Here is a 24572-nt window from a genome sequence, read left to right as displayed (position 1 = left end):
CACATGCGCTTAAAAAAAATACGTAAATATCAACATCAATGCATTGCTGTATTGATATTAGATATTTTCTAAATGTATTGATGCGTTGTGCACTTGTAAATCTGCTATTTTCATTATTTGAAATTGGGTTTAAGAAGTTGATTTAGTACAATATTTGTCTTTGATATTGAGTGAAAGTCGGTAGTATCCATCAATGCAAATACTCAAGTTAAGTACATATAAAGTACTTTGTTACTGTCCACAACTGCCTGCAGGGAGAGGAAACATGTGAGCCATGTTTTGAAAAGAGCCTAGTCATCATATTGATTTAGCAACTCATCTTTTGCCCCTCTGCACTTCATTTCCCATTGTCTCTTTGAGGCATTCAATAGTTGTAAAAATGACATCATTTTGTCACGAGTAGGCTAATAACAGCCCATCAAAACAGGCGTCATTCCGTTTTTATTGGAAGATGTTGTGGAATTCAGTCTTGTGTTTTTCATGGCAGCCTTCTTGGCAGCCCAGCCTTCTTTTCCCGCTAAAGATGGACCTGGGTAATCTGATCACTTGTGTGATGACGACAACAAAGCTCTTATTTATAGAAACCAAACACTACTCTACTTGAGAATGTCCACAGCTCAACAGACATAAACAAGGTTCATGTTGAGCTTCTCAAACCCAAGCGTGTGATTAAACCATGTGAGATAAACTCAGTGTAGGAGGGGCGGGGCAGGGGGGGGGGGGGGGGGGAATGAAAGGATATTGTTGCCTAGGGTATTAACAACTAAACACAAATCCGTCCAATTATCTGCCAAGAAAACAAAGCAGAGACATGGCCAGTTTTTCTGGCCGAGCTGCTCATCTGTCATTAAACCCATCGACGGTTGAGTTGAGCTCTTTGTGTTCAGCCCATTGTCTTCCAAGTAATTTAACGTGTTTTTGCAGTACCTGGAGTCAGCCCGCCCTCTGATGGACGATGACCAGTATGCTCGCATGGAGGGCCTGGCTAAGGACTTTGAGAAGAACCTTGGACCCAGACTACAGTGGTACCTCAAACTCAAGTCCTGGTGGGCCTCCAACTACGTAAGTTAGACACAGTTTATTTTCTTTGCGCCTAGATGCCACTGCCGCTGATACTTTGCTCACAGATTAGTGTTGAATATTATTGGTGTCGGGCAGAAACCTTGTAGCTCCATAATTTCAACGTTTTATATTGTTTAGGTAAATTATAAAATGAATGTACTATGTGTCATACTACAGTACAGTGTCACAATAAAGTAGCAAAAGTGACAGTGGTTTAGTCTGACAGTGGTTTAGTCTGACTGACATGTGACTGATGGGGTCATGTTTCTCTTCTTGTTGTGGGTCCCAGGTCAGTGACTGGTGGGAAGAGTACATCTACCTGCATGGCCGTGGGCCCATCATGGTGAACAGCAACTACTATGCCATGGTAAGACCTCTCTCTAGATTTATGGCTGTTTTCACTGAATGAAGTCTGTGACTGGGTCATTATTACACTTTTCAGGCCGCGACCCCCCAAACTAATCATATTTGAACTGGGGACCACATCCTGACAAGCACTTGGAATTGTAGTTAATTTCATTTAGTTTGACTCGGTTCCACAGATAAATATTGTGAAAATAGCCGAACCTCAAGCTCACGCCTCGCCTCGCACTGCGAGCCGTTGTGATATGTATCTTAGATATGTATCTTCTTGTGTATCTTCTTGTTGCTGGCCTTCAGTGAAAATGAATGTGTGAACTCAGCATTATTGTGCCTTTATTCAGAACTTCCTAGGAGAGTATAGTGTGTGAGGAATGGGGCTACATTACATCACCAAAGTCCCCTGGAGGGCTCATTAGAATTGAAAACACAGTACTAGCATGGGACTTGCTTGTCAGCTGGGTTGGTGTGTTTACAATTGCAGCGTTTTTTCCACCTTGACTTTTAATTTGTGCAATAAGAAGAGCTATGTGTGTGGAGAAGCCACCCACCCATAACCATAGCAACTGTCTTGCATTGAGAGCACTCTATTATGTCATAATCTGATGTGAGACGTTGTTTCTCTGTCTGTTCGTGTGTGAACGAGGCATGCAGACAGTAGACGGCACTGTAGCAGACCAGGCATGGGTCATTGTTCATGGAGACAGTGAGGCGTGCGTGTGTGCGTGAGTGAGTGAGTGAGTGCGTGCGTGCGTGAACGCAACGCGCAAATGCGTTCGTGAAGGTATTCATGCTAGTCTTTTCTTGTTTGTGTGGGACTCGTCTGCCAACTCAGTGACTGTAGCAAGGTTAAACACAACGACAGATTAGCACTCAGACTGGCAGTCCTTTAAGAGGCAGCTGTCTGTTCAGGTGGACAACATGGTTTGTGGAGGTCAGTGGAACAACTCGATCCCCACATGGTTGGAATAGCAGGACACATCGCAGGCCATGCTATTCATCTAACAGTAACAGAGGCTATCACGACCACAAACCTTCATTAATAGTAAGATTTAAATCTGACTCCCACGTTTCTTTAGATGTGTGTATGCCCACTCTTTGGCATTGAGCCAGCCAGCAATAAAAAGTACATATCGTAAATGAATCCGTATGAACCTTGGTCATTATGTAACAAATTCTACACATCACTAAAAACAAGTAAAGTCATCTCCGGCCTCCGGCTCGGTCCTTCTGAGGTAACTAGGTCTGTCTAGTCGAGGAATCGATTAATCACTCAGTTTGGTCTTAGATAGATACCTTTATTGATCCCGCAGCCAGTCGCCCAGAGGCAGAACTGCAGTTAACAGTTACAGGTAAAGAGAGTATAGAAAGTACCGTCGTATACAACAATACAAGGCAAGAAACATGAAACAAGAAGTGCCGTCAAAACAAGTAACAAGTAACTGTCCTGCACCATGCAGAAAAACAAAAGTGGGCTCTACTTGTACTCTCTCAGGAGTTCTGGGTTTTGCTTGAAATTAAAAGGTTTGAGAAACACTGAACTCAAAATTTCTTTTTTTTCCCCAGGACTTCCTGTATGTGTTCCCCACGTCCATCCAGGCTGCCAGAGCAGGTAATGCCATCCACGCCATTATGCTCTATAGAAGGAAGCTGGACAGAGCCCAGATCAAACCAGTGAGTACACTCTCTGTCTCTCTCTCTCTCTCCAGCTCTATATCTCCCATTCATTTGATTAATAGCGCTGGGCAGTTAAACAAAATGATATAGAACGTTTCTTTTTATAATCTCTGACCAATTTAATGTGGGTGCTGTACTTAGTTTAGACAGTTTTTGGTTTAGACTAGTCATTGGTTAGACCAGGGGTTTTCAACTGATTGTGAACCAGGGACCACCACCTTGACTAAGGATCAACCTGGGGACCATGTCTTATACTGTTTCTCAATCGATGGTCCACGGACTTAACTGATGACTGACACATGTGGCCCTATATCTGGGGCGTGCCTTAACCTTTATCCCTAAACTTCTTTTCTTCCATATTTTAAATAGTTCAACTAGCAGATCTACATCCATACATTATGGCTATTATAACTATTTTCATAATAGTAATATATATATATATATATATATATATATATATATATATAGTAAAAATGGCAAATACGTGCAAGATATACATTACTAAATGCATGGTCAGGGACCACATGCAATACCTCCACGGACCACCAGTGGTCCACGGACCACCTGTTGAAAACCCCTGGGTTAGACCAGTCAGTAGTCCTACAACTACAACCTATCTCAAACCCTCACCCTAAACCTAACCTCCCACGGGGCAGCACACCTAAACCTAACCTTAACCCATGTCTAACCAATGACTAGTCTAAACTAAGTATGCACCCCATTTAATGTTGCTTAATCGATTCATCGAGAAGCAGATCCCTCTCTCTCTCTCTCTCTCTCTCTCTCTCTCTCTCTCTCTCTCTCTCTCTCTCTCTCTCTCTCTAGTTTGAAATGATCATGATAGTGATTTGAAGTCATATTGCCCAGCCCTAGCTCTGTCACATCCATTTGACTAGTATAAACGGCATCATTGTGCATGCCCTGTTGTAATACTAGTGTGTATTCAGTTGAATATGTTTTTTTGCTCACGTAGGAATGTGATGACGTCAGTGAAATGCATTTTCCCCATTGCCATTATCTCCCATGTTATTACGTTATTTACAGTTTGTATATCTGTCCATAGGTATACAAGGAGTGCGGTTATATCCCCCGTATGCTCGTTATTTTCTTTGCTGCAGTGTGTTTTCTGGTCTGTGTTAACAGTTTGCATAATTATAGTGATTGTGATGAAGTTTAAGGCACATTGCATGAGCGCTTTGTGCATGAAGGACTATGATCATGAGGTCATGAATAGTTCTGTGCATGTTTTATTGGATATTTCCCTCTGCCATGCTGTTACAAAGCCCCTCTACTTCATAACCCTTCTCCTTGCCTTCGTTGATTTGCCTGATGCTTAAATGAATGGACTGTAGATTCGCACACGCACACACGAACACACACACAGACACGCTCATGCACCACTAATGCAAATACTGTAGTTCAATATTTGTCATGCATACTTAATCACCTTCACCCAGGCGTTCCTATTTTGGGCATGCCTTCATATATTATGTGAAGGTTTTCAAAAGTAGTCCAAAATGCGACCGAATTATTCCAAATGTTGAATCTGCAAGCTTAGCATTGTGAAATGCATACATTTTAGTATACATACGATACGGTATGTTTGTATATATACAAACATACAGTAAAATCATCATGATTTCTCTGTTGCATACAGTCATACATGTATCTGTATATGCACAGTGCATGCACACACACACACACACACACAGGCACACCCTTTGCACTGGGTAAACATTGTCTCTTGTTTTACTTGTTTTGTTTCTTGCCTGGACGCTGCGTTAGATTTACTTGCTGGCCAACAAGGTTCCTCTGTGTTCGGCTCAGTGGGAGCGGATGTTTAACACCTCCCGTGTCCCAGGTTTGGAAACAGGTAAGAGGAGGGTCCGTCCGCGCTCAGCCGTGACCCTCTGACACCCACCCCGTGTCCCCAAAACATCCAGCCAAATGGAAACCCTGACCTATAGGACTCGGTGTCAACCAGCACGGCCGTGAATAGAACCCACCTGTTTTGTTTTTTAGTTTTTTTGGGGGGGGGGGGCTAACCCCTCTCCTCCCCCTCAGCCTAAATGTGACGAGCATGAATAACTCTACTACTTCTGGGCCAGTTCCCTATACTTCCTTCACACGTGTTACCGATGATACTAATTAAGGCTCTGTTCATTTTGTGTGCAGTGGTTCTCAACCTTTTTAATTTCAAGGACCCCCATCACTCTGAGAGTGTATGAGAGTTATGGGTCCATTTGGTTCCATTTTACACTCTGAGTTACACACCCGTACGGGGCCATTTGCAACCCACTCAAGGACGTTTTGGCCCAATTGCAATCCGCTCCCTTGCTGACTCAATGAGCCCTCACTGACTTAGGTGCGTGTTCAAGTGAAGTCTGCGAGGGCTTGAGGGCTGTCCCATTTGAAATCGGTAAGGGTGTAAACAGACCTAGGATTCCATGCGCGGACAAAAGAAGCTGTCTGCCGGGGTCTCTTCCCGGGTTTTTAGACAGCTGGTGGATGGAAATGAAGCTCCACCCACGCGGCAGAATGCCGCTGGGGCAAGCTTTTCTGGGAATCTGGCCGACGCGGCAATCTGCTGCAGACAGCGTCTTTTGGCCGTGCATGGAAGTTCAGGTGTGCCCAGGCTGTGAGTCAGTGAGGGCTTAGCCCCACCCCTCTATGCACCCTTTCCGTAAACCAGCATCGATGCTGACTCTGGCCCAATCCCAATGGCCTCCCTCAAGTCCTGAGCCCTGAACCCTCATTGACTTGTGACGTCAGCAGTAAAGGTGGTTGCACACTGGGCGCGTTTTTCGGAAAACCGATGGAGAAACGCAGATAGAAATCCTAAGGCTGCATCACTTTATAAAAACTGTCCTTATTCACAGCCAGTGTCTACATGCTTGGCCGATTTATACATGTCTATCATGTCTATTTTAGTATTTAAGCTGATCGTTTTATTATTAGTTTTATAAATACACTTTCCTGTGTGATAGGGGTTGTAATATTCATAATATTCATTATAAATGGCATTTCCATATTCTTTTACTTTTCTCATTAGTCATTTCTCATCATGTTTCCCTTATTATTATTATTATTGTTATTAAATATATAGCCTATCCTTCCATTCTGTCTCCCTTTGAGAACAGCGAGAAAGTACTATTGTGCACAATAGTGCTTTCTCACTATATAATAATAATAATAATAAGGGAAACATGATGAGAAATTACTAATGAACTAAGTATAATAATATGGAAATGCATTTTATAATGAATAATATTACAACCGCTATCACACAGGAAAGTGTATTTATAAAACTAATACTAAAATAGACATAATAGACGTATTAATAGGCCAAGCTGAGATGGACATGAAAACATGTAGGCCTACATAAAGGCAGATCATGGGTGTATGTTTGATTGCATATTTCTGTATTCTTGGTTATCTCATGCTAAAATCTGCTGATGCTTTTTGTTGTTAAATTATGTTTAAAGCACTGGCTGTGAATAAGGACAGGTTTTTTTAAATAAGTGATGCAACGTGTCATGAATGACTTTATAAGTGCTGTCCCATTCCTTTCACAACAATTTGGAGCCCTTGCAGCCTCTCACCGGTGACCCTCAAGCACTTACAGTTGACGTCACTAAGGTCAATTTGGGTTCAGGGCTCAGGGCTTAGAGTGAACCAACACGCACAATAGCAGCACCCTGACTCTGTTTGAATGGAACAGAGCCTTCATTAGTATCAGTGGTAACACCTGCGAAGGAAGTAGGGCAGAGGCCCAAGTTCTTTCCAAAATGGCATGTGTATATAGAGCCCATTCTGCTTTTGTTTGCAGACACATTTGAGGCCAAAACAATTGGGCACTTTAATTTCATTATAAAAGCGCAAGGTTAATTTGAAATTCTCCGCCTGCTCTCAGGGCTCTGCTCTTGGCATCGAGGTGGGTTTATGGACCCCTCCTCCTCCTCCCCCTCCTCCTCCACTCACATCGACCATCTTGGCCGTTTTCCCCACCCTTTAGGACTGCTTGTCAACCCAAACCCATTCTCCTCCTCCTCCTCCACCCGCGCCGCTGTCCCTCTTTTTGTTTTTAGGTGTGTGTCCTGTCCTCTGCTGCTCTCCTGGTGGGGTGGGGTGTTTTTTTTTTAGGTTTCAGTTGTCATCTTCTCTTGTGTTTGACTCCTCTCCTCTTTTGCCTTCCAGCTCATGCTCCTCCACACTATCCCCATGTGCTCATCCCAATACGAGCGTATGTTCAACACCAGTCGCACCCCAGGTGTAGACACAGGTAGCAGCACCACCGCCTCATTCCTACCCTCCACCCCAACACCTTTTTGCACGTTGCGTGCAATTGAGATTGATCCGATCTCTCTAAATGATAATAATAATAATGATGCTGCATGCACACTGGTCCGTATGGACATGATGACGTGAAGTACATGAAGTACTGATCTTGGTATGTGAATGAAACATAGCCAGGAGTGCAGGAACACAAATGTCTTACCGGTAATTATGCCGCCGGTGTCACTTGCCGAAAATATATATCTACGAGCCATTGTAGATCAGTGACTAAGTAGAACTCCTACTAGAGATGTGCAGCCGTGCAGGGGAGGCTTACTGTAGCTCTTGTCACTGCATAATAGGCTGGTGAAAGCTAAGGAGGTTTTAAGATAGGATAATATTCAGTAGTAGTATTGGATCGTTTATTTTTCTTTTATTCATTTAAAACATAAACGCTACAAGACACTATTTAGAAAAGGATGCAGAAACACAACAAAATAGCAGGATAATATATGTACACACAAGTTATACAAAGGGAAAATAAGTAATACTGTATAACTTCATTATAAAAATAGCATTTAATTTTGGTGTTTTAATCCAATAATCACAAAAGCGGTTTAATTACCTTCTAGACTAATCTATCCATTTTGATTCTTAAAAGATTGTTGAATGATAGACCCCTACTGTATCAGATAGTAATTTTTGTATTCAGTATTTATTCAGTATTTAACTATAGCGTTAAATCTTCAGGAGAAATGTGCCCATGGATTATGCTTTTTAGGAACTGTGTGTTGAATATTTTTAAACTTGTACAGTTTAGACACTGAGGGGGAGATTGCTGCCCTCTGCTGTCAATAGTATGCACAGCATATCATTTCATCCTTAGGTTGTATGACAGTCACACATCGAGCTCTGAGAGAAGAGCATCTCAACCAGTTTTAAAAAACCCCATAAATAAGCCATAATTCCAGTTATTTGCTCAGCGATACTTTATGCAATAAAAGGATGATAGGCATAACATCTGCAATCCAAGGAATCTGAAAGGTGGCAACACAGTTACCCTCAATCTTAACTTTGTCAGTTATATCTGGCTTTTTTATAGTGGAGACTTATTTTATTATTTAGATTGCTGACGGTTAGCTCAACTGTCCGGACACCTAGGCCGCGGCACGGCCTCAGGCTGGCTCGACTCCTGATGCCGATGGCCTTTGCTGCCTGATTTCCCTCCCATCTCTCTCCCCATTTCCTGTCAGTCTACTTTCAGCTATCAATAAAGGCAGAAAATGCAAAAAAAAATATATATATATATATATAAAAAAAATAAGAAGATTGCTGCTCATGTTGCGTCAAGGAACAGGGAGTCCAAGTTCAAAGTTGAGCAAACTCATTATATGTTAGTCCTCTGCAAGGAGCTAACCTAACATTGAGCATAATCTCCCAGTCTGTTAAGGACTCATGTTGCATGATCTAACTGGTTCTCAAGTATTGCAAGTAACTTAAGTGCTGCTACTGATGAAGCGTTGAATGGTGCCGAACCGCTGGTTAACACCCAGAGGTCTCCGCCCTATCAAATAGTTACGCTCAGCGCCCAGGACGGAGATTAATCAAAAGACGGAACATTAATCATTTCATAACTGAGCGCACCACTCCACAGGCTGGGAGCGCCTGTTGGGCAACATTCGATTTCCGGTTGGGACGTCATCCAAAGTGGTCCCCCTCCATTTTAGTGGATGAGATCGAAAATCTTAAAACTTGAATAACTCTTGATCTAAATCAATGCTTCCAATTCTAACGCTCATCGCGGTCCCGTCGCTTGCCGTGTGAGAAGTAATCATAGCTGCTGCTATTGTCGATCCCCTCGGGGGTGTTTTGGCTACATCTAGCTACTTCCAAGATGGCGCCATGTCACCTTGAAATAGGCCCTGAAACTGCAGTGGTGCCCGCTGGGTGCCCTGATTTAATGGTCCTAAATACCCCCGGGCGTTCGGGGTGTTAAGTGAAAAACTTTCTGCAGCTTTTTTTCCCCCTGTCCATTTTTTTATATTTTTTTTTATAATTTTCTCTGCACTCAGCCCCCCTGACTTGTATTCCAGGTGAAACTACATTGGCGGCGGGGCCTTTACAGTAAGATGTACAGTACAGGCTAAACATTAACCTGGGTGCGAGCTCGTTGTGCTTGGGGGCCAAACTGTTCTATTAACATAGACATTCTTTTCCTGTCATACCTGTAACAGGGCAAATGGTTGTTTGAAGCCTTGGGGCATCGCACAAAATAGTATGTATAACAAACAAATAAACAAACAAAACATTATTCTGTTTTGGCTCTGAATGATGCTCCTCAAACAATCATTTGTACCACCAACCCATTGTATTCCAAAACCCATTTCCCAAATCGCTCTACATCCATCACCCTCTACCCTGCCCATATTAAGGTGCATTGGTTAGTCTAATCGTTACCTACTGTTTTTTATATACTTTTTATGTTTTGTTTTTTGAAATTAATATCAGTAAAAGTGGCATAACACTTGATGGAAAATGGCAATATCACAATGTGTCATTGCTGTTCTATCTCCAACTTTGATGATCAAAGTATTCGGTAAATCTTGTTAATTGACTGTGGTGTGAAATCCTATGACATCAGCATCTCGTCGTTGTCCGACAGAAACCTAATATCTCCATGTTTTGATTTCTTAGGTAAATCAATGGCCTACTTTTCTTTTATGAATAGTTTTTTTTGTAAATATTGAACCGATGAAAAGTTTAAAGTAACAGTTTTGGACATACAGGGTTTATACCTGACAGCGACGATATCCTCTCAGATCCTACCCCATATAGTGCCTCTTGATTCTTCATTCTTCTTCGGGTCCTTGTACTGTCAGCGTCATCTTGATTAAGCTTCATTCACACATTAGTTACAGGACCAGGAGAGTTAGGGGCGGAACAAGAAAATAATGAATCCTACCCCTCCACCCTCCCTCCACGTCTTCCTCCACCTACTTATTGTCTTTCTGTCGCCAGACGTCATTCAGCACGTGAACGAGAGCAAGCACATCGCCGTCTACCACAAGGGCCGATACTTCAAGGTGTGGATGTTCTACGACGGCCGGCTGCTCCTGCCGCGGGAGATCGAACAGCAGATGGCCAGGATCCTGGCGGACGAGTCGGAGCCCCAGGCCGGCGAGGAGACGCTGGCCGCGCTCACTGCTGGAGAAAGGTGCGGGAGACGGTCATGAATTACATTTACTTGAGTGCTGTACTTAACTTACCATCAGTGGTGGACAGTAACAACATACATGTAGTAATTGCTCACTGGTCACTTCGGGATCCAGGCTTTCCTCCACGCATAGATGCTTCATTCAAATATTCATACGAGTTCCGCATCATGCTGTTGGGTCTGTACTTTTGGTGACCTCGCTGAATCAACAGTGATATTGATTAATGATAGATTAATCTTCCCCAAGGGGAAGCACAGACGACTGTAAATCTTTGGTGTTGTGTTTCCCCTTGGGAGCCATTAACTATGAAGAGGGATGATGAGGTACATGATGGTCACTCGGCTCAATAGACTAATTGTAGGGAATTAACAGCTGTTCATTACAGTAACGAGTCATGCTTACTGTGAGTTCTTTGTTTTTTCCTGGGTACTGCCACACCATAGCGGAAAAAGATTTTGCGCTGCCGACCGTTTCGGCTGTCGGCAGCCGACACTTTTCTTTCGGGGCTATTTGGGCGGTCCAGAGAGGAGACGCACACGGAAGCCTATTTGATGGCCTGTAGTCTTCTATTTCTTGGTTGGCGAAGTGGGCGTGAGAGTGACAAGTGAGTGACAACTGACAAGATGTTGACACAGACTGGTTAACGTACAGTACGTGCCATTGGAATGGGGAACCCGGGGTCGCCTCCCGGCCGAGGCTACACTAGTGTTGGTGGCGGTGAGAAGAGTTTTTTTTATTGATTGATTTAAATATTTATTAACAGTTTGCAGAATTACAATACATTTCAAGCACAAACTCAATACAAAGACTGTTAACTGTGAGTGGACGACCCAATTAAGCATTACACTTGTTTACAACAGGGTCCACATTGTTCAATTCATCAAAACATTTAGAGACGTACAAATAGACACTTCTATATAGTTAAAGAACAGAACAGGAATTCATCATAAAACAGTGTTCCCTGACCGGGAATCGAACCCCGGCCGCGGGGGTGAGAGCGCCGAATCCTAACCACTAGACCACCACGGAGAAGATGGATGATGAAGATGAGAAGGGCTGTGGAGGCTGAAGAGAACGGGCTATTTTATAAAGTTATTTTCAACGTCATCATGGATCAGAGTTACAGTAAATGACAATGTAATTCAGCCAGGGGTGCCATGGATGAAAAGATTACAGGGGTGATCTGAAGCAAACATGAGAACCACTGCTTTACATTTCTTCAGACGATTTTTCAATGTTTTGTTAACAATTTGGACAGAATGTTACTTCGAGGTGCCCACTGCCCAGATGTCTCCCTGTATCCCTCGACATGGCTTCACAATTCCCTCCCAGGGGGCGTTTGACTCCGTGAAAGAAGAAAACTACAAGTGAATTCCCGCCCAGTGGATGGGCTGCAGGCTGCATCTGTTCCATTGGCTAGTGCCTATCACTGCCGGGTGACACACTTCATTTTTATGCTTGTCGGCAGCTTACATCTGACGCGGAGGAGAGCGTCAGATGTAAGCTGGCCTTTGCGCAAGTCGTCGGCGGAAGTGGAGCATTTTCTCCATCCACCAGCTGTCTAAAAACCCGTTTTTTCTGCTGAAACTGTCGGCAGCGCAAAACGGGTTTCCGCTCTGGTGTGGCAGTACTGCCTGGGCGGCAGTGGCTCAGGGGTAGAGTGACCGGATGTTCCCAGTTCCAACCTGGGCTCCCCCAGAGTTAGTGTGTCGAAGTGTCCTTGAGCTAGACTCTGAACCCTTAATTGCTCCCGATGTACAGGTTGGTGCCTTGCATGGTTTCCTCCGGCATCTGTGTGTGAAATGTGAATGGGTGAGTGTAATGGATAAAGGTGCTAAGTAAATGCACCATTTATTCCAGCATTATACTTTATGTTATACTGCTCATTATTGATGGCATTTCTTTGAGTGCGATATCTTTTACCTTTCTATATCTACAGTACTTTTCTTGCCCTGTAACTTTAACTGCTGTGCTGCCTTTGGTGACTGAATTTCCCCCCCACAGAATCAATAAAAGTCTCTTCATCTTATTGCTGGCTGGTTTACTGTTCTCTGTTAATGCCTTGCAGAACTCCGTGGGCCAAGGCTCGCGACGAATACTTCGGCCGCGGTAAGAACAAGCAGTCTCTGGACATCATCGAGAAGGCAGCCTTCGTGGTCACCCTGGACGACACAGAGCAGCGCTATGAGGCGGACAACCCCGTCAAGTCTCTGGACTGCTATGCCAAGTCATTGCTGCATGGAAAGTGCTATGACAGGTACGTCTGTGGTCCCTCTCAACTGGATTTGATCAGTGGTGGAAAAAAGTACTTGAGTAAAAGTATCAATACTGCACTGTTATGTAGAAATACTCTGTTACAAGTAAAAGTCCAGAATTCAACATTTACTCGAGTAAAAGTACAAAAGTATTGGTAATAAAAATATAATAATATAATAAAAAAGTACAAAATACTCATTATGCATTATTGAAAATAGCAGATCTACAAGCTCACAATGCGTTGCTGGACACGGTCCTTGAGGGGGTCCCCAGCTAATATGAATTAATGTAGCATCAAAATCTGTTTAACTACTTTTATACTATTTTATACTTCGGCTATCCCAAAACAGCTGATCTACAAGCTCACAAGACGTCATATCGTGATGCACTGTGAGCTTGTAGATCAGCTATTTTTAAACACTTTGAACAACAATAACCAGTAAGACGCCTGGGGGTGAGAAGCGCACTGGCCATATATGGAGCGTGTCTTGAGTGTACAGGGTTTGATGACGTCAGATCAACATATGGAATGTCAGAACATATATTGAGATCTAAGGGTGGCAGCAGGGGCAGTGTATTGAGTGTACAGGGTTTGATGAGGGCCCAGGTAGGGCCTGGCCTTAATTTTCGGACCAGTTGAGAACTCTAGTTCTCTCTAGCCGACTGCCGGGCGCGGCTGCACAAATAACTTTGGGGCAGGTCCGTCTACAGTTTAAATAGACAGGTATCAGTCAAAAGGGAGACATCGAAGATGGGGAAGGATCAACATCTGGAATGTCAGAACAGGTTCTGACATAATATCCATATACTAATATTGATGACATCAGGGATCTCCATACAGTATATGGGCTTAATTGCGACAGCAGGTCGCATTTACTATGATATGATCCCTGATTTACTATGTCATAGTGATGTCACGAGACCCGGGCACAATATATGACGTGACGTGACAAATTCAGTGACAAAAATTGTGAACTGCGACCTTTGGTTGCAATTAAAATGAACATGAAAATGTTTGAGAAGCCCTGTCGCTGGCATACAGTATGGTTCAAAATGAGCTCTTTCTTCTTCAGATGGTTTGATAAGTCCTTCAACCTCATCGTGTTCAAGAACGGTACTATGGGACTGAACGCAGAGCACTCATGGGCCGATGCTCCAATCATTGGACATCTCTGGGAGGTATGTGGTCACTACTTCTTGTCTAATAAACTAGTTTGTAGGCCTTTTTTTTTTACTCACGATTATTTGAGATAATCACCTTTTTTGGTATAATAATCGTCATAATCATTTCCATGAAAAAATTTCAAACATTTTCTAAATTGTGGAAATAGTAGATCTACAAGCTCAAAACACATGGCAATTGAGCGAGGCTATTTCCACTATTGTTATTATACTTACTTTAAAAGTATGCAATTAAATCGTTAACCGCAATTTTTTGAATTGACAGTCCTTTTGTGCTATAATTTTAGCAGAATCTTGTATTAGTAGTATTAAATCAATCGATCAAGGCTCGGGTCGCCGGCGTAATTGTGTAAAATGATGTGTATTTTGTGTCACCGCTGACCTTTGCATTTGTATTCATTTTGAAGCACATTGAGTCTTGGGCTTGTCGTATGAATCGTGCTGTATAAATAATAATTCCACTTGACTTGACTTGCCCTATCAGGGCAACAATATAAACCATATAAACAAGCATATAAACTAAACACACCTTTGTGTGTTTCAGCATGTGCTTTCCATGGACCCCATCAAACTGGGATACACTGAGGAGGGTCACTGCCATGGGGAACCCCATCCCGCCCTGCCTGGTCCCCAGCGGCTCCAGTGGGACATCCCTGCTGAGGTATAGGGCAGTGCTTTTCATCCCAATAAAATATCAAGGCCCATTGTTTATTGGGTATTTGAGCGACGGACCACCATTTGATGAGATCAAGGGCTCCATTTTCATCACCACTAAACCCCTTATCCCTAAACTAATCTACATTGACACGTTGTGAGCTTGTAGACTGGCCATTTAAAAAAATGTTTTGCAAAATAGTAAAAAAGGCAAAGAAGTTTAGGGATAACTTGGATAAGGTGTTTATTGGTGACGAAAATGGAGCCCTTAGCCTCTCAGATCCAAAACTAACTTATATTTTGTTGTCGTTGGACAAGATTCTGTCCACAATTCCATTCTGTATTGATGGTGGTATACCATTAGGAGAGATAACAGGCAAACGTTGAATTGTGTGGACTTTAAATTAAGCAATGCAGATGTGTAACAATAATTTAACTCTTGAGAGTGTAAAACTATTTGGTTAATTCATTTTACACTCTCAAGAGTTAAAGATATATAGGGGCCATTTGGTTAGCAACTCTCCATCATTTAGCTGGGGACCACCTGGGACCCCCTCAAGGCCCACTGGTGGTCCCTGGACCACTGGTTGAGAACCACTGGTATAGGACACTGCTACAACAACAACAGCAAAGTACCAAGTACCTGTATACTCAAGTACTGTACCTGTATACTCAAGTACTGTACCTGTATACTCAATTACTGTAGGTAAGTGCAAGTTTGGGGTTTTTGCACTTTTTCCAATGATTTATTTACTTCTAACTCAACCACATCTCAGAGGCAAATATTGTACTTTCGACTCACTGCAGTTATTTGACAGCTTTGGTTACGAGTTACTTTGCATATTTAGATTAATATTTTACAAAAAAACATACGTTAAGTTAACCAGTTTGATGATACTAGTTTTTTTTTTTAATACAGTATTTCTATATTGTGGTATGGCTAAAATGTGAGTACTTCCAGCACTGCTAGAATTATGTAGACCTTGGTTGCCCTCTGCTGGTAGGTTTAGCTATGTGCATGACTGTTGTAAGTAAATGATGTAAGTGACCTGCAAGTCTAACTAATCCAATTAGTCCTAACAAGTCTAGTTAATCAATTAATTTAAAGCAGTAGTTCTCAAAATGGAAATGTCAGAATACAGCAATGTATTAATAATATCAAACCCCCGAATGCTGTTGTTTCCTTCTACACCACCAAACCTCTTTGCCAGAAAACAACAGATCTACAAGCTCACAATGTGTCACGTTGCAACGCGTTGTGAGCTTGTAGATCTGTTATTTTCTGCCGCATGTCTCACTCAGAATGGGGGCGTTGGAGAGTTCACGTGGTGTAACCATGCGTGTAACGCCTCTCCCATTACGCCACCCTACACCTCTGCCCTCCACAGTGCCAGGAGGTGATTCAGAGCTCTCTGACCTTGGCCAGGAAACTGGCGGACGACGTGGACTCTCACATCATCCCCTTTAACGACTTTGGCAAGGGCCTGATCAAGAAGTGCCGCACCAGCCCCGACGCCTTCATCCAGATCGCCCTGCAGCTCGCCCACTACAGGGTATATGCATGGAGACACACACACACACACAGTCACACACACATACACACATCGTTAGAATATGGAGATAGGAGACGATATCATGCGCTTATATTAACTGGGCGGTGTGTTTCCTTGCTACAGGACAAGGGGAAGTTCTGCCTGACGTACGAAGCGTCCATGACCCGTCTGTTCAGAGAGGGCCGCACGGAGACGGTGCGCTCCTGCACCATGGAGACGTGTGCCTTCGTCCGCTCCATGCTCAGAGACGAGACGGTAAGCCTCTTTCTCCCCACGAGCATCACCACATCTCCCCTGTCTGTAGACGTCGTTAGCCTCTTTCTCCCCACAAGCATCACCACATCTCCCCTGTATGTAGACGTCGTTAGCCTCTTTCTCCCCACAAGCATCACCACATCTCCCCTGTATGTAGACGTCGTTAGCCTCTTTCTCCCCACGAGCATCACCACATCTCCCCTGTATGTAGACGTCGTTAGCCTCTTTCTCCCCACAAGCATCACTGCATCTCCCCTGTCTGTAGACGTCGTTAGCCTCTTTCTCCCCACAAGCATCACCACATCTCCCCTGTATGTAGACGTCGTTAGCCTCTTTCTCCCCACAAGCATCACCACATCTCCCCTGTATGTAGACGTCGTTAGCCTCTTTCTCCCCACGAGCATCACCACATCTCCCCTGTCTGTAGACGTCGTTAGCCTCTTTCTCCCCACAAGCATCACCACATCTCCCCTGTATGTAGACGTCGTTAGCCTCTTTCTCCCCACAAGCATCACTGCATCTCCCCTGTCTGTAGACGTCGTTAGCCTCTTTCTCCCCACAAGCATCACCACATCTCCCCTGTATGTAGACGTCGTTAGCCTCTTTCTCCCCACAAGCATCACCACATCTCCCTTGTATGTAGACGTCGTTAGCCTCTTTCTCCCCACAAGCATCACCACATCTCCCCTGTATGTAGACGTCGTTGGCCTCTTTCTCCCCACAAGCATCACCACATCTCCCCTGTAGACGTCGTTGGCCTCTTTCTCCCCACAAGCATCACCACATCTCCCTTGTAGACGTTGTTGGCCTCTTTCTCCCCACAAGCATCACCACATCTCCCCTGTATGTAGACGTCGTTAGCCTCTTTCTCCCCACAAGCATCACCACATCTCCCCTGTATGTAGACGTCGTTAGCCTCTTTCTCCCCACAAGCATCACTGCATCTCCCCTGTCTGTAGACGTCGTTAGCCTCTTTCTCCCCACAAGCATCACCACATCTCCCCTGTATGTAGACGTCGTTAGCCTCTTTCTCCCCACAAGCATCACCACATCTCCCTTGTATGTAGACGTCGTTAGCCTCTTTCTCCCCACAAGCATCACCACATCTCCCCTGTATGTAGACGTCGTTGGCCTCTTTCTCCCCACAAGCATCACCACATCTCCCCTGTAGACGTCGTTGGCCTCTTTCTCCCCACAAGCATCACCACATCTCCCTTGTAGACGTTGTTGGCCTCTTTCTCCCCACAAGCATCACCACATCTCCCCTGTATGTAGACGTCGTTAGCCTCTTTCTCCCCACAAGCATCACCACATCTCCCCTGTATGTAGACGTCGTTAGCCTCTTTCTCCCCACAAGCATCACCGCATCTCCCCTGTATGTAGACGTCGTTAGCCTCTTTCTCCCCACAAGCATCACCACATCTCCCCTGTATGTAGCCGTCGTGACTGCAGTGTTGTTTTCGTCGACTAAGACAAAGAACCTTCCTCTTTGCTGTCACACCATCATCATCATCCTCTCTTCTGTTTTGTGTGTGACTCTACAGAGAGAAGAGCGCATGAGGCTGCTGAAGGAAGCGGCAGAGAAGCACCAGAACATGTACCGTCTGGCCATGACAGGGATGGGCATCGACCGCCACCTCTTCTGCCTCTACGTCATCTCCAAGTACCTCCAAGAGGACTCTGCCTTCCTGAAGGAGGTACAGTGCACTGCTACTATACTGGTTGCTGCTGAAGCTACTCATCTGGAATATGTACAATTGACCAAAGTGCTGCACAGTAGGCATAACAACAATATATACATAATGCAATACAAGAACACAGAATACAATTAAACAAGAATAAAAATATCAATCAGGTTTTAAAAACAGGTTGTGTGGGAGCCAGCCTGACATTTTCTAGGTAGCTGTTTCTGACTATGTGGCTTATGGACAACAAGCAGCAATTTGTCAGCTGACCTCATTACAAAATGTAATATACAATAACTTCTGAACTATCCTACATACACTTTTCTGTCCGTTCACAGTCACTTTGTCACTCTGTTCCGCACGGCTCTCCTCGGAGGCTTGAGCAAATCTCAACTTGCACATGGGCATTGACCATTAGCATTAGCATGTGCACACTGAGAAGAAGCCTGTTTTTCACTTCCCCAAGATATAAGCTGTTTAATACGCATGACCCAGGAATGGATGGACCAAAGAAGAAGTTCCCAGCTCCATTACTTTTTATGTTTTTATGAACAACTGTACGTTGTCCTCGTTTAACTTGTTGAGTGTTGACGTGTCTGCCCCGAGATACTTCCAACAAGTCTTGTTTACGAGTGAGGGGAGGACAGAGAAGGCGATCAGCCAGATAATCGGAGCAGCAGGGGCAGTATTGCAGTCGCTGTACTGCACAGTACAGCTGACTAAAAGAGAGCTGAGCTAGAATCTCTCTGTCTACCGAGCAATCTTCGTTCCTACTCTCACCTATGATCATGAAATGAGGGTCATGACGCTGTGCCTAAAGACCCTGTATGTTTGTGTGTGTGTGTGTGTGTGTGTGTGTGTGTGTGTGTGTGTGTGTGTGTGTGTGTGTGTGTGTGTGTGTGTGTGTGTGTGTGTGTGTGCGCGCGCGTGCATGTGTGCGTGTGTTAGGTGCTGTCAGAGCCGTGGAGACTGTCCACCAGTCAGACTCCTCTCCAGCAGGTGGAGCTGTTTGACCTGGTCAAATACCCAAACTATGTGTCCTCTGGAGGCGGCTTCGGTCCGGTGAGTTTCACCCCAACACTCCTCCTTGACCTTTGACCTTCACATCATCACCACCACGTGGATTCAAGTTACTTATGGGGGTCCCTGGCATATCTTTTCAAATGGGGGTCCACAGGCTAAGTAGTGTCAATTTGTGGGTCCTTGACATGAAAAAGTTTGGGAACCACTGCTTTAAACACTTTAGCACTTTATGAACATGAACAAAATAGATGGGTCCCCCCTGGAACTCCCTCAGGTACCCCTGGGGGTCCCCGGACCCCACTTTGGGAACCACTGCCCTAGGGGACACGGGGAGAACATGCAAACTACACACACTTTTGAATCATGTACTGGGGGGGGGGTACTTTGTCCACCACTGTCCCTGACTCAACCTTCCAACCTTATCTTATCTTATCCTGTCTTCCTCATGCCCACCAGGTGGCTGACGACGGCTACGGCGTCTCCTATATCATCGTTGGCGAGAACCTCATCAACTTCCACATCTCCAGCAAACACTCCAGCCCAGAAACTGTAAGTGTAGCCGTTTTCTTTCCTGTCATGCCTGCTTTTTACGCCACAGTTTTGCAGGAGGCTAGCCAGAGGCAACCAGCTCACAACCTGTCGCTGGTGGGTCTCTCAAAATAAGTGGCGATCTCAATGACGATCTCTGACACGCCGTTCCCAGATGCTGCTGTCGGGCAGAAACCTTGAATCTCCATATTTCAACATTTTCCTTTTTTTAATGAACACACAGTGTCACAAAATTATCCAAAAGAGAAGATCTATTATTGTTGACTATTTTTGCTATCTTTGGAAGTGAAAGCGGTTTAAGTGTGTGTATGGGTTTTTATAAATATTGAATCAACAAGAGCTTGTGAGTATACATTGGATCGGCCCCTGACAGTACAGCAGTGGTTCTCAAACGTTTTTGTGCCAAGGACCCCCAAATGATAATGTAATTGGCCGCGTCTAACACCCGGGATTCAAACTCGGGTCTCCCACGTGAAAGTCCAACATCTTAACCACTAGACCAAAGGGATATCCCCATGGACTGGGGGAGATATTAGACTTTTGAGACCATCAGGCAGAGGCTCTGAGCCACGTGGAAACCCGATCCAGGTCACGGCACCAATGTAACACTCGGCCATCAGGCAGAGGCTTTGAGACACACACGAACCCCCACATTTGACACATACTCTCTCTCAGTTTCTAGTCTATTGTTTCAGCTTTCACATTCATTTTCTCTCTCTGTCTCAGGACTCCCATCGTTTTGGTGCCAACATCAGTAAGGCCATGCTGGAGCTTTTGGATCTCTTCCAGCTCGACAACAAAGCCATCAAGTGATAGACCTGCCGTGAGAGAAAGAGAAAAGGCTTCCTGAAGTTTGTACAGTTGTCGGGCTTTATTCCTAAGTTAATTAATGTTTAAAGAAATGGTGACAATTTAAGAGGAAAAACTGAAGTGTTTTTGAACACATTACTGTCACTGTTTTATTTTTGTGAGGGCTGTGTGTGTGTGTGTGTGTGTGTGTGTGTGTGTGTGTGTGTGTGTGTGTGTGTGTGTGTGTGTGTGTGTGTGTGTGTGTGTGTGTGTGTGTGTGTGTGTGTGTGTGTGTGAGAGAGGGCTGGGCTAGTAGGGGGGATTCGGTACGGGTAGTGCACAGATCAAAATGTTCTCACTGCATGACTGTAAGCACCGGTGCCTTTATAACTCACTAATGTACAGTACTAGAAGGGCAGAAAGGGAGCTGAGAATGAGTGCCATGTTTGTGCTCTGCAAGGCTGAGATCACGTCCTTTTGACCTGAGCTATCGAAGGACCACGTCACCCCTTTTCACCCTTATCTTCATTCAAATGGGTTCTCACGAATGCTCATTATGCAACAGCGCCATGTCTGTCTATTTGATCTGTGCTGTAGACTGTTCGGAAACCTGACATCATCGGTAGGCGTGGTTTGGTCATTTCAAACGAGTTTTAAAAAGCAGTCTTTTTATTTAATTTATTTATGCAAGAACAATGGCTCCCTATTTGAGCATGCTAACTTTCCCGAAAAAGAAATACTGTAGAATATACTTTCTATTAGCTTGGAATCCCCATCGATGATGTCATTGGTAGGCCAGTTTCTGAGCTGTCCACAGCCCACCAATGAGACACAGAGAGAGTACACGGAAATTGTGCCATTTTATAATGAAATAGTACCAATTATATGAAGATTTGATTGGAGAATGGGCGAAGTGCTCCTTTAAGACCAGTGGAAGTTTTAGCAGTCTGACATCATTCAACTTAACAATGTAAGCCCTATATACTTCGATTCACGACAAATAACGAAAATAGTCCAGCCTCAATCTCACAACGTGTGGCATTGCAATGCACCGGGTCGTGAGCTTGTAGGTCTGTTTTTTTTTTTTTTTTCTTTTTTTTGAATATGTTGTTCTTTTGAAGACATTTTGCCTATATTGAATGACATGCTCCAAAAGAGTTTCAAGGTTATTGTATTGTTACGTCTTGTGTACAGGTATATAAGAGTAATACAATTATTAGTGGCTTCACAGACAACATACTGTAGCAGCATATAGTGTCTGGGTAGGGGACACACTACTAGATCTCAAATATAGTTTGTCACAGTTTGTCCACAAATGAGTCCGTCCTGTCATTGGATTTTGACTCCCTGCAGAGCCTTTCTTAATTTCAACATCGATCTTGACCATATTCACGCATGGCGAATAGCAAAACAAAATGTCACTGCTTGTACATGTGTGAGTGATTGAGTGACAAATCAAACCCTATCGACCCTTGGTTCAAAATGGCCACCATGTGAATATGGTCAATAGTACATGCATGAGCCCTGCATTTGGAACGGGATCCTGCGGGAACCAATGCAAATTTCAGCATCACCTTCCATCAGCTCCCAGTACTTATCACACATCCTGCTACTCAGTCATAGCCACCACGAGACCTTGTGGTCCAAAGCGAAAGCTCTACCGACTGAGCTACCCGGGATTGGACAGTCAAAAGGTTATTATATGTGCGGTTCCTGCACGTCCTAATGATATGCTTCATTTGAGATCAAAATATTCGCTGTCATCTCACTCCAAGCTCAGAACATTTCTGATGCATAACCGCGAAGCCTCGTGGAGTGGACGCAGAATCTGGAATCATCTTTACTCGTGTACATATTGAATGTAAAGTGACTCTAGATCAGCACAGCGACCCAGTACACTTCCTAGTGTGGTCCAGTCTTGGTCCAGAATGGATCTTCGTTGCCTTTCTTTGACTCGCAATGTTCAGCTAGTGCGTTTTTGTTCTTTTTAGCTGCTACAGTAATGTTTTTATGACTTAGTGATAGAGGCAGATTGTGTGTGTGTGTGTGTGTGTGTGTGTGTGTGTGTGTGTGTGTGTGTACACGCGTTATTGTTATTTCCATACTCAGGTTTTCTTAACTTGGCCTAGTATCGTAGAGTTAACTGGCTGAAAGCATTGGAAAGCTGTGTGCTTAAGCTGGCGTGTACCTGTGTTAATGGTACTTAGACATGTTCGAGATGCAATACAAAACGCTATGTGAGAGTGACGCCGGTGAGCTGTTTTCACTGCTTCAGGCGTGGCTCATTTCATTCATATGACGTGCTGAATATGACTTGACGGGAGCATATTGGCCAGTGTATTTATTTGGCGTGTTGAAACTTGAAAGGGGTTGGGTCACTGTGCTTGTGGCTAAGGCCGTTTGTTGTTCACTCCAAAATAATCTGGTACCTTCATAGACTCAATCTGACAGACTCCAGACACCTTGATTGCTTTCTTTGCCTTGCCGTCAGTCAGACCAGTCGGATCTGGACGGTCCTGGACGGCATTATGTCAGACCCATAAAAGGGAACTCGTAAACTTTTTTGGGCTGACTGTCAAGATGTCATTTTCCAGTGCATTTGTTGTCAGCATCGTTATTGTCGTTGCCTAGTCTGATGAAAGGCTTCATTGGTCGGTCAGTTGTTACGTTTCCTCCAGCAGGAATGATGTTTTTTCTTTTTTCTCCTTTCTTTATTTTGTTAGACCAGTGGTTCTCAAACTTGTGGTCCGGGGCCATGAAGATATGCAAGTGGGCTCCCAAATAATCAACAAAAATACTAAGATTTGAATGATGATGCAACATTCATTCATTCGCAACCGATTAAACAGAATGCACATCTCAAAAACACTTTTGAGATGTAAAAGTGGGCCCTGGTCCAGGAAAAGGGGTTGAGAACCTACCGGTCTTATTAGACAACATGTAATATTTCGATGTCTGTGTGAAACCAGACCAATCCCGGCGTACAGTGAGCGATGCATAGGATTAAGATGACCTTTTCAGTTCTCATGCATAGGAAATGCACTTCTGTTCTCTGTATATGTTGTTCTGTCTCCATCATTATTTATTTATTTTTCCTCCATGTTGTTAACACAACTGTACTAGACATTGCGTATGTATGTACAGTTTGTACCGGGCTGAGTGCGGCTTACCATGAATAGCCGGATTTCAAAAAGTGTTTTAAAAAGAAAAAAGAAGAAAAAAAGTGCATTTTATGATTCCTTTTAATTTTGATATTGCAGACTTTGACAATGAACACATATAGTATGACTATCTCAGTAGACTTCATGTTTATTAAACGCTGCTGCATGGTTTTCAACATGATGACGATGATGGTGGCGATGGTGTAATGGTTGCCTTTTAATTTAAAAGATGTTTAAACAGAAAACAAGACAAGCAGCTGATGAACCAAAACCAGATTTAACACAATAAAAGTGAATGTCAGACAAGATCAATGCGCTGGTCCTGGTTGCCTTATTACTGTATTCTGTGAGAAACGCATTAGCCTACAGGTATTTCCAGCCGTGGCCGAATCCACCATTCCTTCATGGGGTAAAACAACACAGCTTTCACCATTGGAATTGTATTACGGAACCATACACGTTGCATTTTATGGTTTTATTTTGTCAAAGCGCAACATATAGTGAAGTAATGTGGTGTAGGTAATTTAATTCTGCCAATGAATAATCATATTCTTTGAACCACAAATCCAGATTTTTGCCAGTTCAAACAAGGGATCTCATGATGTTGATCCCTTCCCCTATTCGCTCATACTAGGACATGACGTGTGGAGGCAGAAGAATACAGTATTTTAATACTGCATTTTTATTTATTTTTCCTCCAGTGTATTCATATCTTAATAAACCTGCAATTCATAACTGTGTGAAACTGCACAGACACACTCCCAGGAGGCCAAGAAATAAGAACCTCTGCCTCACATTGTTTTCAAATCGTCTTGCTATAGCAGGGGTTCTCAAACCGTGGGTCGTGACCCCTCAGGGGGGTCGCCAAATTATTTT

At 43.9% G+C, this 24572-nt stretch overlaps 1 protein-coding gene across 4 annotated transcripts in view; it reads left to right on the top strand.

The window, feature by feature from the left end:
- The window catches only part of cpt1ab (carnitine palmitoyltransferase 1Ab (liver)), a 35644-nt gene extending 11636 nt beyond the window's left edge, over nt 1-24008 (top strand). For 2 of the 4 annotated variants that reach the window (XM_080762487.1, XM_080762488.1), the window contains 14 exons: nt 925-1062; nt 1352-1429; nt 2989-3096; nt 4885-4972; nt 10393-10588; nt 12658-12846; nt 13919-14024; nt 14572-14688; nt 16070-16234; nt 16358-16489; nt 18034-18186; nt 19123-19236; nt 19654-19746; nt 20473-24008. In XM_080762487.1, the coding sequence (XP_080618613.1) occupies nt 925-1062; nt 1352-1429; nt 2989-3096; nt 4885-4972; nt 10393-10588; nt 12658-12846; nt 13919-14024; nt 14572-14688; nt 16070-16234; nt 16358-16489; nt 18034-18186; nt 19123-19236; nt 19654-19746; nt 20473-20559 (1764 nt within the window). In that variant the 3' untranslated portion in view covers nt 20560-24008. Of the gene's footprint in view, nt 1-924; nt 1063-1351; nt 1430-2988; nt 3097-4884; nt 4973-7296; nt 7382-10392; nt 10589-12657; nt 12847-13918; nt 14025-14571; nt 14689-16069; nt 16235-16357; nt 16490-18033; nt 18187-19122; nt 19237-19653; nt 19747-20472 lie in introns of all 4 variants that reach the window. The other 2 variants (XR_013963986.1, XM_080762489.1) reach the window with 2 other exon arrangements.
- The last annotated feature ends 564 nt before the right edge of the window (nt 24009-24572 follow it).

The sequence above is a fragment of the Protomyctophum bolini genome, assembly GCF_963924005.1.
Source record: "Protomyctophum bolini genome assembly, chromosome: 4".
NCBI classification, from domain to species: Eukaryota; Metazoa; Chordata; class Actinopteri; order Myctophiformes; family Myctophidae; genus Protomyctophum; species Protomyctophum bolini.
This window is presented reverse-complemented; position numbering and strand designations above follow the sequence as displayed.